Raw genomic sequence first — 19017 nt, 5'->3', positions numbered from 1 at the left:
GACCCCAGGTTACCTGAAGTTATTTCCTCCCACGGGCCATGCATGAAACCGAGAGCTGGGGTTTCCCCCTGTAAAATAGTTTTCACATATTTAACCAGACCTGGAGCATTTTTTAAAAGGTTCTCACAGCTCCATAAGAAGGTTGCGTTTATGTTCGAGGCTGGCGAGGCAGCGGAGAGTCGGGGACGAGCAGCTGTCTGTGTGTACTTTACAAGCTGGTCCTGTTTGTTCTGTAGACACAGGAGGGGTCAGGAGGGTGTCAGCTTTGTCTTCTGTCCCCCTCCATGGTTATGTGTGTGTGTGTGTGTGGGCGTGTGTGTGTGTCCGGCAGAGGGAGAAAGAGGGCAGGTGGGTGGGGCAGAGGGACTAACAGACCAGTGTGGACAGGTGGAGGATTCTCACCATGAACGGACCAGATACCTGCATGTGTTCTCAGCCTCTCTGTTTATCTGTCTGCCTCACTTATAAAGGTCATTCTAGGAAACATAACTGTTAATGCACCAAAGACTGCCAAAAGTCTATTTTTATCTATGGTGAAGCTGAAACAGTTAGTAGAAATATGAATTGATCAATAGAAATTAATTTAACCTACAACAACTCTGAAAATCAATTAATTGTTCGAGGGGTTTTGCTGATGAAAATGATCAAAACAGCCCTAAGACAGTTTAATAACATTGTTAATTGAACACCTTTGGCTTTGGATGGTATAACAAAGCAATTTAAAGATGCCCCCCCACTTATTTTCCAGCATTTTATATAAAGTAGATAATTAATAAACTAAACAACAAATAATATTGACTGATAAATAAATAAAGATAATATGTTTTTAACCATAATCAGTAGCACAACACTAGGCTACTGTATGAGCTGCTAATTGAAACGTCAACAACCAGAAGCATATAAATACAAGCAGCGTGTATAAAAAAAAGGAACATTAATCACTGTGATAATGGCACTATTTACTCTGCAAGACAAACACTGTCTTCCATCTATTCATATCTTTCCATCTTCACATCACTCCACGCGGCTGACGATTTATGACAACAGCTGACAACACAAAAGAAAACTACACTTTACAAGCTATTCACTATTTTACTGGTGAGTGTTCGCACACGCAGGCAGAGATGTTATTTTCCATTAATTCTTCTTCTTGTGTGTATTTTGTTTTCCTCAAGTGTTGTTAAATGAATAAAATAAATAAAATCTACAGTTTACAATGGACTCACTGCTGCCTGCCCTTGTTGTCCTCGTCGGCCCTGATATGAGGAAACAGCGCCCCCCATGGGCAGACAACGGGACAGTGACACTGAGATCATTGCTTTTTTTTTCCTTTTTTTTATTCGACTGGTTTGAATTTACTGGACATGATCAAATTAGGTTTAGGGCGATAATTTCCAAAAGAAAACAAAAAACATTTACATAATTAATAACATTTATATGGGGAATTTGAAGGCATTTCATATTTACAGCCCATAAAAATTGATTATCAGTGCTATGCACGTGTCATTCTGCAACAATATAGATGATTGTATTGATAATAATAACTAATGAACCATTGTGGTGCTTTTGTGCTTTTGAATTGGGATCTTCTTCAATTTAAAACGGATTCCTGCATGTGTGGCTGCCAGCTCCTGCATCTGATGGTACCCGAGAGAGAGAGAGAGAGAGAGAGAGAGAGAGAGAGAGAGAGAGAGAGAGAGAGGGAGAGAGAGAGAGGGAGAGAGAGGTTAGGAGCTCCAGATGGTGTTTAAACGCAGACAGAAGGCTACAGCGAGGACAGAGAGAGAGAGGAGGAGGAGGAGAGAGCCGTGGATAGTGCGCACGGTGGCCCCGCCAGCTCTACTCATCACTGAAGACAAAACAAGTCCCAGAATTAAAACAATTGAGAAATCAGCAGAGGCGAAAACATCAAATCGTCCGATTGTGATTTTATTTTGGGGGGAAATATAAAGAAAAGTGAGTATTTTTTTTCTCCAACACCGTCTGAAGTGTGAAGCTCGGCGCAAGATCGGCGCGTCGGAGCAGGAGCAGCAGGAGGAGGAGGACCGGCACCGGAGAACAGCTCGGAGACGCGTGGTGGAGGAAGAGCAGACTGTGAAGACACTGTTTTTTCTTTTCTTTATTCCACAAAGGAGACGAATCTATCCATCTCGTCGGATGCGACTTGTTCCTGACGCGCGGACTGTGGCTCAACTAAAGAGGACGGTTCGAAAGTTGTCACAGGGGGAATAAAGACGCACCCTGCAGACAACAGGATCCGCATCTTAATCATTTGCGGTGTTTTTTTTATTACATGGGAGCCAAGAGGAGACGATCTGTGGACAAAATATAACCCGGTTTATAGTTTCGTCTGCGTAAAAACGAACCAAAAAGTGCGTTTTTTTTACGCAGCGTTAATTGCATATTCGTTGTTTTCATTTATTCCTTCTCCCCGGATGGTGAAAATGAGCAAAGAGAGAGGATTTACATGACTGGGGAGAGTTGTGATTTATTTTCCACACATCACAAAACACGAGACTGCAAAACCAAAGACAACAAGGATCCAACAGCCCTGCATAGTTTAAATTTTTTCCTCTTTCCATAAAACCGAGAAGAGAAATACCTCATAATTTATTAAACCTGGAAAGTCAAGAGACCTTTTGAACTTCCAAAGGAAACATAAACCTTTTTTTTTCTTTTGAGTCACCTCCTTCCTTCTTCCCAATATCTCAAAAACAAACAACAAAACAAGGGGATAGTTTTCCACACTATTTAGCAAAACGCTTGATCCCCTCTTTCATCCCAAAATAATGAGGATTAAGACGATATAAAAGGTGTTTTAGAGACTCTGGTGTGGATTATCACCGCTACCTCAGCTTGACTTCGACCTTCACAAAGTAAGTACAACCTGCAGAAATCCCCAAAAAGGCAAATCATTTCATTTTGTTCTGCTATGAATTGTTTTTAAACGCACAGGGAGTTTATAAGAGGATATGTTTTGTCCTTTAAAAAATAGTCCTTTAAATTGTTCATATTTCATATTTAAATGATCAAACTGCTGAATATTCTCAGCTGAGAGTCACATTTTTGATCATGTGAAGGTGAAGACAGACAAGGCTACTGTTGCATCTGTCTTTTTCTATATTCTTTCTATATTTTTTTATAATGATCTTTATTCATTTGTGTATCTATATTCAATTTAATTTCACCATTTACATATTCATTTTTCTTTAGTTTGTCTTTTATTTAAGTATGAACACATTTCTAATTAAGTAAATGTTGCTCTTAATAGATATAGAAACGGAGGCATGTGGACAGCACTGGAAACTAGAGCAGAAGCATTGTTGTTGTTGTTGTTCTTATGATTATTATCTCTTTTCATTGACTTTTTCTGAGTTGTGGTTTGAGTGCTGAGGTGGAGAGATGAGAGAGAGAGAGAGAGAGAGAGAGAGAGAGAGAGAGAGAGAGAGAGAGAGAGACGGAGAGGCAGAGAGACATAGGGTGTGTGTGCTGTTTGCTCCATCAGTCTGTGCTGCACATCAGAGTGATGATTGAGACCAAGGTGATGACACAAAATCTTTGGTGTCTGTGAACTCGGCGTCCACCTGCACTGAATGGAGGTAAACGGGTGTGAAGGGACAAATTTAGACGCTTTGCCTCGACCTGAACTCCGCGGTGCCTCAGAATAGACCCCCTCTGCCTTTTGTGTGACACAGCAGCAGTGTCAAACCTTTGTGTAGCGAAGCAATTAGACACTTGACCAATTCCTGGTGGGTGAAGGGTGCTTGTGATATAATCTGTGAAGACATTAAAGGAGACAGGTTAAAAGACGTACTATGGCAAACAGAGGCTATTAACACAATTTAAAGGTAATTAGATGAAAAGGTGAAATCACGATGTCTGATTTGGACCAATGGGACACTCCCTGAGAAGAAACAAGTCCAGCCAAAGGTTTCCACCTCCACTTGAACAGCCTCAGCAGCGCACTCTTCCGCCCGTGAGTGCAACAGTAAAACACTCTGGCCTCTTTCTCTGCAGGACGCGGCCCTGTATAATTGGCCCTGGTAAATATCACCTGAATTATTGAACAGCTGATAATAGTCTCGAAACAATGGATGAGGGGGTTGCGGAGGTGAAACCGCAGTGCAGACACCCTGCCTCACCGCACATTATACCTCTATCACCTCCATCACCACTGAGTGGGCATCTCCCCTTTTCTCCTTCCGAAACGCCGGCCATCCCATCCCATCGCTCAGCTCGGCTCGGGCCTGGCCTGCGAAGGCAGATGTCCCCACTTCATCATCAAGCGGCTCTCGTAAAAAAGGCAGGCACATTCATTATGACCCCCAACTTGCGGAGTGTTTATTCACCTCCCATCTATACCACAGGTGCAAGGACGGGGTGTCTTCTTTTTTTATATATATATACAGAGGAGAGAACACACCACAAAACATGAAAATGAACTCGAGATAACCTGTTTTTGTCTGAAGAGTCAGCATCATGTGTAGCCACAGGCCAGCAGAGAGTCACATTTACTTTTGTGGCTATATCATTGCTGCTTATTCAGGCACATCATGACTAATGCTTTAAAGGTCCAGTGTGTAAGATTTAGGTGAAAGGGATCTATTGGCAGAAATTGAATATAAAATAATCCTGGTGATGTTTCCATTAGTCTGTTTCATCAAAATATTACGAATTGTTGTTTTCTTTACGCTAGAATCGGCCCTTTTACATTTACATCTGGAGCGGGTCCTCTCTACGGAGGCCGCCATGTTTTTTACGGTAGTCCAAACTGGACAAACTAAACACCTTTTGAGTTTTTATGACAACTAGAGGCTACCACAAGGGCAGATTCAGCTGAAACATGCAACTTCACCGCTAAATATTTCTAAATTCGACACACTGCACCTTTAAGGGTTAAAAGGCACATCATTATTTTGTCTGCGAGATATGTTGCTATCAGTTGCTTGTACAGCAGCTCTTTCAAGATATTCCTGAAAGTCGTAGCTTGTTTTTCATCATCTCCGTGTAACCGTGTGTGTGTCATGCAGGGCAGGTGAAAAGCCTCTGTCTGTGCTGTGACTCCATGTTGCAGGGTCTGGGTACAGCTTACGTGTTTACTGTATGAGTGTGTGGGCTGAGTGAGTGTGCCTCTCGTGTGTGTGTGTGTGTGTGTGTGTGTGTGTGTGTGTGTGTGTGTGTGTGTGTGTGTGTGTGTGTGTGTGTGTGTGGTAATTATTGTGAGCTAAACGCGGGCTGTGCAGGTGAAACTGGCTGTCTCTTCATTAATGAGCGCAGCAGATGGCCTCAGGTGGGCGGGAGCGGCGGGCGCACAGCGAGCCAGTCAGGTGGTCAGCACAACACAGACACCTGGGCCATCACAAACAAGATGAGCCGAGCGGTTGACAAAAGCCAAAGACATCAGGCTTGTGTGTGTGTGTGTGTTTATGTGAGTCAACAATTAGATGTGTGGTGTTGTTATATCTGATATCATGTCCTCCTATGAAAAGGAACAATATGCTGAACAAAGGTTTAAGAGGAAAAGCTATACGGGGAAGAAAAATAAGAAAAATACCAAAGAGAAGAGGTAGTTTCAGAAAATATATACAATCGTTTTGTTTTTGTTATCCACTCAGTCGTCTTGCTGGTGTTACTAAGCTCCCACGATGACACAAAGATACACAATGTGCGTTGCTTATTTATTTGTGTTTGTATGTGTGTGGCATCCTCACAGTCCGGTGGTCCTGCAGATAAAAGGCTTCGTATATATACATATAAGAGTCAGATTGATTGGTCACTTCTGTAATACACTTACAGCTATAGGTCACATAAAACACTTTAAGACACATTATCCATGCAACAAAAAAAACATAAAAAGGTGACATTGCAAGTGCTGGTGAAATTTGTGCATATCTGTCATCCTTTGGTTTAAGAAAGATTTGACCAAATGAGTCAAAACAAGTTCATTTGTGTGTAAAGTCTATATAGTAAGTGTTTTTGTCCCTCCAAATCATTTGTTCGTGATCCAAGCTGTCACTCAAGACCAGTTCTCTATTTTCTTTTCCGATAAGCGAGAATCTTCTCTCCAGGGTGAGAACGTTAACCTCCAATAGATAAGGGCACTTTTAAAATAAGAGGGAAAGGTGCACCCTCTGTTAGACGTGTTTCGGTGTAAAAAAAAAATCCACTGAGACAAAAACCTGCAGGAGCTGGAGAAGCCACAATTTAAAAGTATTCCAACTGTTGGTAAAAGTAGAAAATGGAGGAGAACTGAACTGTGATTGGTTTTTAAAAGAGGAGACGATGAAGTGCTACAGAGAGTTACGAGGCTTTTCTTGACTTTTGTTAGGTCTCTGGTATTTACAGTACGCCAGGCCGACAAATGAAAGACAGAATCTTGTGCAGAATCGATGCTCACAGCAGAGACACAGTGTGCGTATTGTTCGGATAAAGTGGGTTTAATGAGATCCGTGTGTAAATGTGTGTGTATTTGTGAGAACATGGGAGCAAGTGACGCTGAATCTCTATGGTTCCTCTGCTGTTTGTTCCAATATATAGTGGGAAAGACCAGTGGAGTTGTGGACGCCTCCTGCTCCCATCCTGTGCATGTGTGTGTGTGTGTGTGTGTCTGCTCTGCCCCTGGTCTGTTCCACATGTGTTTGACATTACTGTGACAAGGCTGGCCAGCCTCTCTGGGGAGATGGAGAATGTCAGAGACTAGAGCAGAGGAGCGAGCTGCTTCCCAACATCTGATGGAATGAGAAACGCACTCGCTGGATGGCTGGCCTGCCGACGCCACAGCGTGGGAGCCGAGCGCAGGGTGGAGGCCAAGCAAAACCCCGAATGTGTGTGTGAAATATCACCCTCTTGCTCTTTTCCCTAATTCTCTTCCCTACATGTGCACAGATCCACAGATTCCCAAGAATAACAGAGTACACCCTCACACACACACACACACATACTCACACACACACATTTACCGTTTATTCAATGCTGCTCATAACGCTGTTTTGCCTCCACCGGAATTAACTGGTGTTTTCTTCTTTAGATGCATGTGAAGCAGTTGAAATCTTCCAATTACCTTATCTGTGACATTCAGAGATGAAAACACACCATTATGGTTGAGAATTTCCAGAAATGATTTGTTCAATTTGTTCAATTGACTCTTCATTCTACTGAAATTACATCAACATACAGCACTGACAAATTGCACCTTCAATTATGCATTTCAAAAGGGAGGCACATTTCCAGCGCAATCACGAATACAATCGAGCGAATACAAATGTCACAACATCGGAGAATTCACACGTACACTATAGCTGCATCTCTGACAGCTCCAGCCGAAACAACAACAAAAAAATAATACCTTCCTCCTCCTCCCTTCCTCGTCTTGTGCCTATTTCACCTCCGCCTCCTCTCCTTCCTCACCTTTCACTTCCTCGCTTGCACTCTGACCCTTTCCTGACCCCCTTCCCATTCTCCCCCGTGGCACCTCCTCACCTCGTAGCCGCTCTTCGTCACGGTAGGAAGTGTGTTCACATCGGAGTCGGACACAGGAAACAGCTGGGCTAATCTACAGTAGCGCTGAGCTCTGTTTTAATCAAGTCAAACGGACAGGCGGACAGGGAAAATGGGAAGTTCATATTGCCACCGCCACCTGATATAATGAATCCCTCCCTTTCTGTCTGCCCTGTGTCGAGGCCGTTATCACAGGCGGGGAGTAAACAACACACTGAAGTTATTAAGGCCTCCACTCCACGGCAGTCCTCTCTGGACGTCTGGGGGACGTTCTGCGTTCAGGCCGGGGTTTTGGGAGGGAAGACTCACTCCATTCACTCTCTCCATCGCTCTGTCGCTCTCTGTCTGTACAGTATTTGTGAAATTAAAAAAGCCGTTATCTCCTGGAAACAGATCCTGTGCCACACAGATGGTTCCGTCCCTCTTCAAATGGGAGGCTGAGCCAATGAGTGCGGTCGTGTTACCAGTTAGTCGTACAGACCCTAATCTTGGCTCCAGCCTTCCTTCCTCTGCCTCACTGTGTCTCTCCCTACACAGACACACCCGCACACACACAAAACACACAGACCAACTCTATCCCTTCAGATAATAGCACTGCTTGTGTAAAGTACTGATTTCACTGGTAAATCCACATTTCAGCTAAAGTATTTGAAATGCGGAGAGGGGAAGGTCAGACGTGTTCCTGATGAGCACCGGTCACTTTGAGGCATGAGTCATCGTCTGGCATTTAAAGTCACCTTGTTGCCTCGGTAGGGTGCAGGGGCTGCGTTTGATGGTTTCCACTCTTTCCAGTCTTTCAAGTAATGCCTCAGAGAGAGAGACGGTCTCATTAGTAATATACCCTGCCCTCTTAGTCATCGCTCAGGTGGACGTCTTTACAGGCCCTCAGATAAACAGGAGATCACATTTTCTTGAATATACATTGCACAGGTTTGTGACATATTATTTTGGACCTCATGATAACACTGAGTATCTCTAAATGAGGAAAATTGTGTGTAGTTGCCAGCAGTTTTCATTAAGAGATTACAGTGGAGTCACAAAAGGATTTCCTGTTTTAGTCCCTGACACAAAATTATGTCAGAATCAGTGGCATAAATGAGCAAAGTCTTCTTGACACAGCTGGTAAACCATCTAAGAAGGTCCTGATGGAGCCCATCAGCTATCGTCTAATGGCAAATTAGCCTCTGTTGGTAACGGGGGAACGTTTCTCCAAACAAAACAAAAACAGTCATACTTTTTGTAGCTGTTTTAGGCCCACGCACCATTTTGGCTCATCTCTGTTGGCAGCTTTCCTTATATATAAACACGATGTGTTCCGCCTCTTTCCTCTCAAACGGATTGTTTACCTGCGGGAAACCAAAGGCTGCTAAAAAAGTGATCGTTCAAACTAGAAATTTAAACCTTTGGACATCCGGCCTCAGAATCTGCCTCATGAAATTCATATCTTTGGCAAACTTTCTCTTGGTAATAAATAAAAATGTTCATCATAAACCATTGAAATTAAGTGGTTGTTTGTCCTAACATGACAGATTTTGAAGGGTGAAAATGACTAAGATTTCCCAGAAAGGAGCAGTTCGTTTATTGCATCACTCTTTGTCGTCTCCCGACTCTGACCAATGGCGTGGCGGCAGGCTTGGCTTAACTTGACAATTAGCTCACGTAATCAGCATGTTATTGGCACCGCAGTCGCTCTCTTTCTTTTCCCGCTCCCTCTGTTTTCACGGCGGCGTCCCGTAGTCGGCTTGCGTCCCAGAGGAGTCGCTGGTATTTATTTCGGCAGCTTCCAGCACGAGCTGGCCGTAGGGCTAAATGGAGAAACTGTCAAAGCTTCCCTCTAACCTGTCACATGAATGCCCCCCTCCCCCCCCTCTCCCAGTGGTTTGTGTGTGCACATGTCAATGTGTGTGTATGTGTGAAACCTACGGGCTCCTGCAGGACAATGCACAACACCCTACTCCATGTCTGGCTAATGTCAGGAGCCATTGTTGCCGTGCCCGCGGGCCAAATGAAGAGGTATGAGGGTGCTGGCAGGCTGTGGAGCAGTTCAGGCTACAGATATTTTTGTCACCACTGACAGCTCCATAGTGACGGAGCAGACGTTAAACACTGAATGAAATGAAATACATGACATCAAGTAGGAGAGAGAGACTAATCTGCTGTTTGTTTTCCTATCTTAGCTGTAAGTGACAGCTCAGTGTCAGGTTTTAACAAAGTACAAAAGCAAGAGACACGGGGAGGAAAATTGACAGACGCACAGACGAACCCAAGATTTGGGTTTTTATGAGGAGGAAGGATGGTGCAGTTGCCTTGGCGTGTGTGCGTTTGTTGCCAGGGTTAAATCTAAGTCTTTTGTGCTCCATAAATCAGCAGGCAGCAGCGGTGACGTAAGAACAAACAGAGCTGCTCTCTGCTGCAGCTGGCTGGAAAGAGGAAAAAACAGGAGCGAGGGATACAGAGAGGGAAAGAGAGCGCTGGACAGCAGCTGTCAGGCCTCCATCGCACACCTGTCACACAGGAAGTGAGCGCCGGCCACTGTTTCCTGGATACACCTCCTCAAACACTGCTCCTGGAAGAAATGAAGGGAGGACATCTGCTGCGAGGGTGAGACAGACAGGCAGCCAGATTGATACACTGACGGATCAATAGACGGGAGAGATTTGCTAAATGCCAAATAACATAAGGAGGGAACAAGCGCACAGTTTCTCATGGACTGTGTCGCCCTTCTCACATCAGCTGCCTCGCAGCCTGTGTGCATGTGTGCGCATCCAGACTGTGCACAGTTGAGAGGATGTTTGTGTTATCGCGGCACTCTGTGACAGACAGGTCACTCTGCGGAGACTCCAGTCCAACTCTCCCACAAATACAATGAGCCCGCACGCCCTAAACCTAACGGTGGGACATTCCCACGCTTGTTCCTCGCACCGCCCCCCCCTCTCCACCCCCACCGCGCCCAGCTCCCCCCGCCCCCCTGTGACCAATATCAACTAATCCAGATGTAGCGTGGCTGCTCACAGATGTGCGCATAACTCTCTTTGCATGGCCCGGCTCCTTTGTGTTCTACGTTTCTCGGTGACTCTGCTTTCCCACCAGCGTCTCTCACCACTCGGCCCTCTGTCTCGGCCGAACTGATCAGAGCAGGAAGTGATATCACTGCAGTGCTGCTGATGAAGCACTTGGACCCACATTGTCTCCTGTGTTGCTTCTCCTCCCGGCCTCCAGAGCCGCGCTGTTGTGGCTGCCATTGGTAGAAAAATCTCCTCTTTGTTTGTCAGGCTTGTCAGGCTGGGTCCTCAGGAGGCCCCCTTGCCCTATTCCCAGGCTGCCCTTCATGCTGCCTGTATGCAATTAACAGAGTAATTAAAAGCCTGATGAGCTAATTGGTGCTGGGTGAGGCTGCAGGTGTTTGGATCTTATTGATGTAATTGCACAGTGAACATCCTGTGAGGGGGCAGGGCAGGTTTGGGACGATTCAATGTATGTGTTTGTGACGTATTGATGGTTAGTGGTCAATTTTGTATTCCCTCTATAGTACACTCATTGTTTCCCATAATGCATCATGAAAAGTAGTGCACAACCGAGCAATATGAACCATCATGCATTGCGGATGAGAGAGGGAAGCAGGAACAGCCCCTTTGTACAAATGTAAATACGAGCAGAGCAGCACATCACACAAACTACGGAAAGTTTATTTCTACATTAAGATATTTAAAATAAATAAATAAACATTTATAATTTATTGTGGGATTTTCCACCATCATAAACCTGCAACAATGCATAGAAAATGCACAGAGTAGAGTCCAAAAGCATTTTTCTTTTTTGCCAATGAGCCCAACTGTGTTCAGGTTATTTTTATATTATTTAAAATTTTCATTAACAGATTCATCCTTCTCTCTATCTTTCATCTGCAGCCGTGTGTTGCAAGTTCATACGTGATGCTCACTGGGAAGAGGGAAGGAGACAGAGTGTAGAGCCAGTGTGTTGCATCACCTACCTGGTGAGCTCACAGTCAGTGAAAGAAATAGAATGAAATTACATTTCCATGTCTCAGGTCAAGCTTGAGTCAGACATATACAAGGCGTGTCTTAAAGAGGTGGGTAAAGCTTTAGGTTTGTGTGCAGAACTCGAGAGATGTTAAGATGAATTACGTGATGTGTGATGGAGCTCATCTGAAAGAGAGCGAGATGAAAAAAGGTCTGATCTGCTGTTGGATCGTGGCAGCCCGAGGCTGAGCTCTCAGCTGGCAAAATTAGGCACACAGCTGACAGGATGAGGAAAAGAAGATGTAGATGAGTGGGAACAAAGTAGAGTTATCATGCAGAGCAGAAGCTACATGTAAATCCTGCTCTCCGCTCGTGTCTGCTTGCCTTTCTGTCTCCCTGGCCCATTCCCAGATGTACATGCACAGTCACTTCCTCATATGTGTGTCTCTCTCTTGTCTCCTACTTCCTCCCCATATCTCTGCCGCCCCCCGCCCGCCTCCTCCTCTCTGTGGCAGCTGTGCTGGTGATGGCTGTGTGCCCATGGTGCAAGCTGGCTGTGGGGTCCCAGGTGGCCCACATGACAGTTATTGATGTTCAGGTGTTCGACTCCTCTCACACAGAGACCCTGGAGCCACACACACACACACACACACTCTGACACACGCAGTAGCACAATACATGCACGCACTCTTGATTTGAGTTCACATTCATACATGTGCACAATTATGCACACAAACTGCATATTGTATTGATTCTGAGCAGAAATGCAAACAATACAGTAACAAGTACAACAGAGAAAATTGTGTCTAGAGCTGCTGGGCTGTCTGGCGGGCGTCAGTAAACACAGTTTTCGATGTATGAAAACAAAAAGCTTTGAGAAAACGTGCGCAGTCCAGTTTGTGCGGGATTCCTACTCGGTGTAGTTTGAGACCACTCTCTGTGTGTGCATGTGTGGTGGGAGAGCCAGTCTGGGTACCAGTGCCCAGTGCAGCCCTAACACACTCCAGATGTCTCTAGCTAGCCAGGGAGTTGTTCTTGGCACGGCCCGCCTCGGCTGAATGTCACAAATACTTTCCTTTATTTAGGAATGGGCTCTGGGTTGGTGGCTGGAGCTAAAGAAGAAGCCGAGGGTGAATGGAGGAGGAGGGAGGTATAGCCAAGGGAGGAGAGGACGATGAAAAGAGCAGAATGAATGATTAGCCGAGTAGAAGGACAAGGGGAGGAAGGAGGCAGACGGGGCACTAAGAGAAGAGATGTGCAGGGACAGAAGATGGAGAGGGAGGAGTGAAGGAGGAGGGAGCAGGAGGGAGCCAGGCAGAAACGGCTCCAGTCTAGCATCTGGATTTTATTAGCAGCCGTTGGGAAAATCTGAAAAGGAAGTTTTTTCTCTGTGAGCACGTCGGCAGCAGTGATATGCCGCACATAACCACTTCACTGCCGACGAGAGGAGCCAGGCCCTCCCAAAGGAGAACAGATGGTCGCTAGAACTTCAATACAATTACATCAATAACAGCTTTCACAGATATAAGCACTGTATGACAGGATCCCTGCAGCTCAGAGAGACCGAAATACAACTCCTCTACCCTTAGCACCTCTGGCCCTGGATAAATTGTCTAATCCATCCTCACTCCCCGCTTGTCCTCAAGTTATCCTTGCTTTTCTCGCCAGGTTAACCATTTAAAAAGAAAACTGCAAAGCTTTTGACTTGGAAAATGGTCACTTATCAATGATTTGTTCATGGTAATCTGATCAGAGACATCGTTGCTTTTGTGAGTGCTTATCAGGAGACCCCCACCACCACCACCACCACCACCACCCCCCCACACACACACACACACACACAATCACACTCCTCCACTCACTTGTTTTCTGTTCAGCCTGTTTGTTCAGCCGGCGCTGCATGGGTACGATCACGGAGATTCTCAAGTAAGGGAAAATATGTGTTTGTGTCCACAACGTATGCATTCTGCAAACCTGCAGGCGTGTTTGCATGCATCTGTGTGTCTAAATGTGTGTGTGTGTGTGTGTGTGTGTGTGTGTGTGTGTGTGTGTGTGCAGGCACTGTACAGGCCTGTCTCCCACCCTGTCATTAGTGAGGGCTTTAAAGCCTCTGAGCTCTAAATCAGTTTAAGATGAAGTGGAGTCTGGGATCTGTCAGCAGAAGCGCTGACACACAAATACACACACGTGTGCACCCGCACACACAGACACACACACATGTTCCCGTCTTACCTGTGACGTCGTACCTCAAGCTGATAACAAGGCGTGTATCCAAATAATAGAACTAGTTGGCATGAAAGTCTTTCAGTAGATTGACCTGAAGAGGTTGATGTGTTTTACGCTACAGATGCCAACAGTGTTTATATTATTTGGGCTCCTAGTATGAGCGCAACGAGTTTTAAGTGCTGTATCCCTGAGTCGTTTAGGTCCGAGGCACAGGGCTACAATCCCCATGTTTTGATATGAAGGCCTGGTGGGGGGCTGGGGGGCCAGAGGCTGAGGCTGTGTTTGTGTGGACTCCTCAGCGGCCTGATAGGGAACAGATGTGGGAAGGCAGGAGGCCGGGCAGCCAGCCAGAGCAGCTGGGAGAAATTAAAAACAACAGCATTCCTGGAGACTGGGGGAATTACAGTGAGAGGGAGGGAGGGATGTAAGGAGCGAGAGACAGAGGGAGAGTTTTAGGGCTATGTGGTCACTGAGAAGAGTCTCTGTGGAGTCCGCAAGATTGAATAGACGGGGGGGGGGGACTGAAGGGGGACTGTTCTTCGGTGGTTAGCTCAGGCTAATAAGTTGCAGCTGTATTTCCAGGGGAAGCACAAACACACGTTCACATACACACACGCAGATATGCAACGCACGGACATATGGCAGTGTGAAAGGAGACCAGCGTCTGAACTGCCTTCTAATGGCCTGTCAGTGTGAGAGGGTATTTATTTGTGTATGTGTATGTGAGTGTCTTTTAAGAGGCTTTGATGACGGCGTGCAAATGTCTTTAAATCTATAATGAGACCCCGAAATGGCTGTAGAAACCACCAGTCGTAGCCCACAGTACACAGTGCAGGGTGTGTGGTTTTGTGCGTCTCACAGCGAATTGTTTAGTTTTCACTTTGTTTCATCATTGCACACGGGGAGAGGATAAGACAGGGAACATTTTTTAGAACTCACAGACGACAGACTTGTTTCTTTGGTGAGCAATCTTTGAGCCCCGGTTACGTCAAGCGTGCCGACCTACGGCTGAGAAACAGAGACAGACAGCGGCAGGGAGGTAGCTGTAATGATTGCATCGCTCTATTTTCAGCGAAATATTCAATAGTGGCCGTTTGGGACAGACAGCAGCATCTCTGTATCTATTCTCAGCTGTATTGATCACAAAGTGGCTCCTTTTCAGAGGCTCAGATAAAAAACCTGTTTGGGGTGAAATCGAGCAGCTTGCAGACAGGAGCGCGGCGCAGACCTGAACCTCAACCACAGGTCGACTTTCATCAGCCTCTCTCTTCTTTTTCATCCCTCTTTTTGGCATGTGTGTGTTGTCCTTCAGCGTAAAACACAATGGGAGGACAGATGGCCGCGGATGGGGTTGCAGACCTAGCAGACTTTCTAATGTATTAAAAGTGAAATCCAGAGCGCGGTGTGCATGTGTGTGCCCTGTCCCTGTAGCTGGTCAGATTAAACAGCTGTCTATAATCCCACAGTGGGACCAGACGGACGGATGGACAGACAGACAGGGCGGTTTCTCTCCTCTCCTCTCTCCTCCTTTTCTCCTTAAGAAGTGACAAAAGTAGTTGTGCTTTTCTCATCTCCTCTCATCTGCTCTTCTCCTGTCTCCCCTCGTCTCCTCTCCTCTTCTCTCCTCTCCTCTCATCTTCTCTCCTCTTGTCTCCTATCCTCTTCTCTCCTCTCCTTTCCTTTTTTCTCATCTCCCCATGTTTCCTCGCCTCTCGTCTCCACTCCTCCCAAAGAAGTGATAAAAATAGAGAGAGAAAGCCACAAAAGCCTTTTAATTGTACATCCTCCTCCTGGTCTTCTGATTACATAGGAGTCCACCTATTGTTCATTTTAATGGAGCTGTATCTTCAGACTTACAAAGAACAAACAGACTCAGCTACTGTCTAGAAAAGTACTTGCTGTATGAGCTTGCACTCGCGCTGTATGACCGCCCTGCAGTGCACACTTCACACAGCGGCACGGTACAATTTGATCAAAGACGAGGTTTCACTGGAACATATGGCGGCCTCCCTACAGGAAGCAGCATGGCAATTCAGTAGCCCGGCGAGCTTGTTTGTGTGTTTGTGAGCTCCATACAGGAGAATGGCTGCATCTATTTATACCAACCAGCCTCGATCTACAACCTTATGTGTTTATGTTCGGAGCGTCTGGCGTGGGGCAAACAGCGGAGTGCCCCTCGTGTTCCGAGGATCACTGTGTCAATGGCCCTCGTGCAGCAGCACTCCAGAGTGCCACTCTTTAAATACAGACACCAGCTGTTGAACGCGAGCTCTGAGAAATGGGCTAAATGTGCCGCAGAGGAAAACACTGGATTTACTGTTGGCTCATGGGAGAAGGGAAATGAAAGACACACTACGTGACAGTGATTTAATATGTTAGTTACTACGATGTATTAACACTGCAGCTGGAAACTGGGTTTCAATCCAGGGGTGTTGAGAGTATTTCTACTTATATTTATTAGTAAAAACACAAGAGGTTACATTTTGTGAAAGGTTCCTTGAGTGATTTGTTATTTTAATGTTTTTTTTTTCTCTGATACATTAGCTGAAAGAGAGAAAAAGAAAAAGAAGAAAGGAGGCTTTAAACAATTCAAACTTCCACATGCACACATGCATTAAAGCTATCTGCTCACAGGCTGCAAAAGTCATCACACCTCTCAGCTCAGGTTGACATTGCAGAAGGATATGGTTCCAACAGCTGCACTGACAGTCAGACTCATAGAGGGAAAGAGCGTCAACACTCCACCGATACATCAAATAATAGATACAGCCAATAGCTTGTCTCAGTGAATGTGGTTTTGTGCTTCACACACCATCTACAAAGTGCATTAGATTTTCTTTCTCCTTCAAATACAGAATAAAAGGCAGGAGTCGTTTCACATGCTTGCGGCCCTGGCACATCCACCCTGCGTCTTGTTTTCTTCTCGTGTCCCTTTCCGTACCATCCATCCCCTTCACGATACAGCGCCTGGCCTTGCCTTGTTTGGTCCTGGCAGGGTGTCTGGCAGAGGACAGGGGAGCCTCTAGTAGCAGCACGGAGCTCTGCTGAAAGCCGGTCCACGGTGATGGACAGCAGCAGATCCAGCTGCACTTGTCACTGGCTGTCAAGCCGGCTGTCTGAACTAGGGGGACGAGAGGGGACAGGCGGGGAGGAGTGTGTGCATGTGTGTGTGTGTGTGTGTGTGTGTGTGTGTGTGTGTGTGTGTGTGTGTGTGTGTGTGTGTGTGTGTGTGTGTGTGTGTGTTTGGGGGTTGGAAGTTGTAGTGAAGGGGCACTGATTGGGATGTCAGAGCTACATGGAGTGTGTCTGTGTGAAGGAGAAAGAGAGAGGGGAGAGAAGGAGGGGATTTCAGTCAGCAGCAGCTGAACGAGTGAGCAGGTGTTACTGTATGTCTCCCAGGCCCATGAATCTCCAACACAATACAAGTTTGGATTCATTTCCACTCTCTGCATTGATTTGTTTTGGTTCCTTTTATGGGGCTTTTTTTGGTTTAAGGAAACAATCGATGGTTCCCAGGTGAAAATGTCCGTGCTCTGCTCCTTAACCAGCTGTTTCCACTTTGAAAGTATGATTTTTGCCTGAGCCCCATCTTGATGGCTCTCTCTCTCTCTCCGTTTCTCTCCGTCTCTTCCTCCCTTCATATCTCAGGTAGCAGAGTGCAGAAGGTTGGAACAATGCCAGATTCACCTGCGGATGTGAAAACCCAGCCCAGGTCCACCCCACCCACCATGCCTCCACCACCCCCGGCTGTCAGCCAAGCAACCAATCGCAGCGCTTCGTTCACCCCCACCACCAGTAAATCAAGTAAGGGTCCTTTCTACTGTACTATAAGTTTTTACTTTTACTATCACGACCATATAGTCCAATGTCTTTACTTAAAACTATTTTTTCTGCACAGTTATCAGTTTATATGTTTCCTTTGACTTGAAGATGATCCTTTCGTTTTGATAAGTCATGTCCGCAGGCAGTTACAGGCGGGTGGAAGAAAAAGTGAGCTAGTGTAAAGTATGTGTTTCATTTCATAGTGAGCATTGAGGAAGATAGCCAGAGCTACAGCATTGCAAACAATGCTCCTCTACAGCACTGACTGAATATCTCAGCCTGTTATATTTTGTAGCTTGAATCCCATTTTGATCTTCAGGTTGAAACTGTTCTAAACTGGGGCAACCAGTGGCCTATACATGTAGGTGTTAAGATGCATATTGTGATCGCAATACCTTTGCACTTCCATATGCAACTTTGCTGCATTTTCTTTCGCTCCATTTGTTTCACTTTCACTGTCAAATTTAAGCTAGGTCTAGGTCTGATATAATAGTAATAACAATAACTGTATTTGTATAGCACTTATCTAAACAAGGTTACAAAGTGCTTCACAAAAGTCCATGGCAAAAAATGAGTGAACTAAAATGAAAGGTATTCATTTCAGATACATTTTAAGAGCCAAATCATAACATAATAAGGTCTTGACCTTCAAATTTATAGAGAAACCCGACAGTTCCCACAATGAGCAGCACTTTGGCCATTTTGATATTTCATTGTGTCGTTAAAGACCTGCTACATAAATTAAAATCATTCACCCATCAATCTTTTATAATAATAACACCCCAGAGGACATTTACAATGAACTCCACAGTCTGTGTTGGTCAACTGTCATGAAGGGAAATTCCAAATATGAAGGGAATGTATGATAATATGTAAAACATGAAGGGAAATTCCAAATATGTGTTTCTTCCCTGTTCTGCTGAGCAAGTGTTGAAGTCACTTGTGTGTCAGGTGTGTTTCTGCAGGCAACTATGTGTGTGAGTGTGTACGTGTGTGTCTTTTTGTGTGCAGAATGCCCTTGCTGGTGGCACAAGTGTCTTTGAATGCATGTGCGAGTGTGTCTGTGTTGTTTACCAGCTGGTCAGGCGGCGGCAGCGCCGGCGGTACAGGGGACATCGGCGCTGTTGCGGTGTGTGTGCACTGATTTCTTCCCTATATAGCAATGACAGGCTGTGTTGTTTCACCTGTTGTGGCCGGCGGTCAGCAGTGTAGCTCTCCCCTCGCACCTCTCCCTCCCCTCTAAAGCCAGAGCACAAGCTCTGCTGCCTGTCGGGATCACATGGGTCAGTCCATATGTGTTGAGGCCCTCGACCCACAGATTAGAGCAACAAGCATGCCGGAGAGGAGCAGCAGCAACTCAACTTTTGACCAACTCAACTGCGTACGCTGTTGTTTTCAAGCTTAAGTTTCAAGATGGAGCGTTACAGTCTTCGGTGGCTCACTGTCGAGGCTCAGATACGTTTAGAAAAGATTATTGCGGCCACACAGATGT

The 19017-nt window shown here is 45.6% G+C and overlaps 1 protein-coding gene across 7 annotated transcripts in view; it reads left to right on the top strand.

Annotated features, from left to right (window-relative positions):
- Positions 1-19017, top strand: part of cbfa2t3 (CBFA2/RUNX1 partner transcriptional co-repressor 3) — a 42878-nt gene that overhangs the window by 6868 nt on the left and 16993 nt on the right. For 2 of the 7 annotated variants that reach the window (XM_035155649.2, XM_035155639.2), the window contains exon 2: positions 17352-17507. In XM_035155649.2, the coding sequence (XP_035011540.1) occupies positions 17352-17507 (156 nt within the window). Of the gene's footprint in view, positions 1-1735; positions 2877-9864; positions 10099-16940; positions 17228-17351; positions 17508-19017 lie in introns of those variants that run through there. The other 5 variants (XM_035155696.2, XM_035155680.2, XM_035155660.2 and 2 more) reach the window with 5 other exon arrangements.

This window comes from Hippoglossus stenolepis, chromosome 1, assembly GCF_022539355.2.
Source record: "Hippoglossus stenolepis isolate QCI-W04-F060 chromosome 1, HSTE1.2, whole genome shotgun sequence".
Lineage (NCBI taxonomy): Eukaryota > Metazoa > Chordata > Actinopteri > Pleuronectiformes > Pleuronectidae > Hippoglossus > Hippoglossus stenolepis.
Note: the sequence above shows the minus strand (reverse complement) of the source record. Positions and strands in the feature narration are given on the sequence as shown.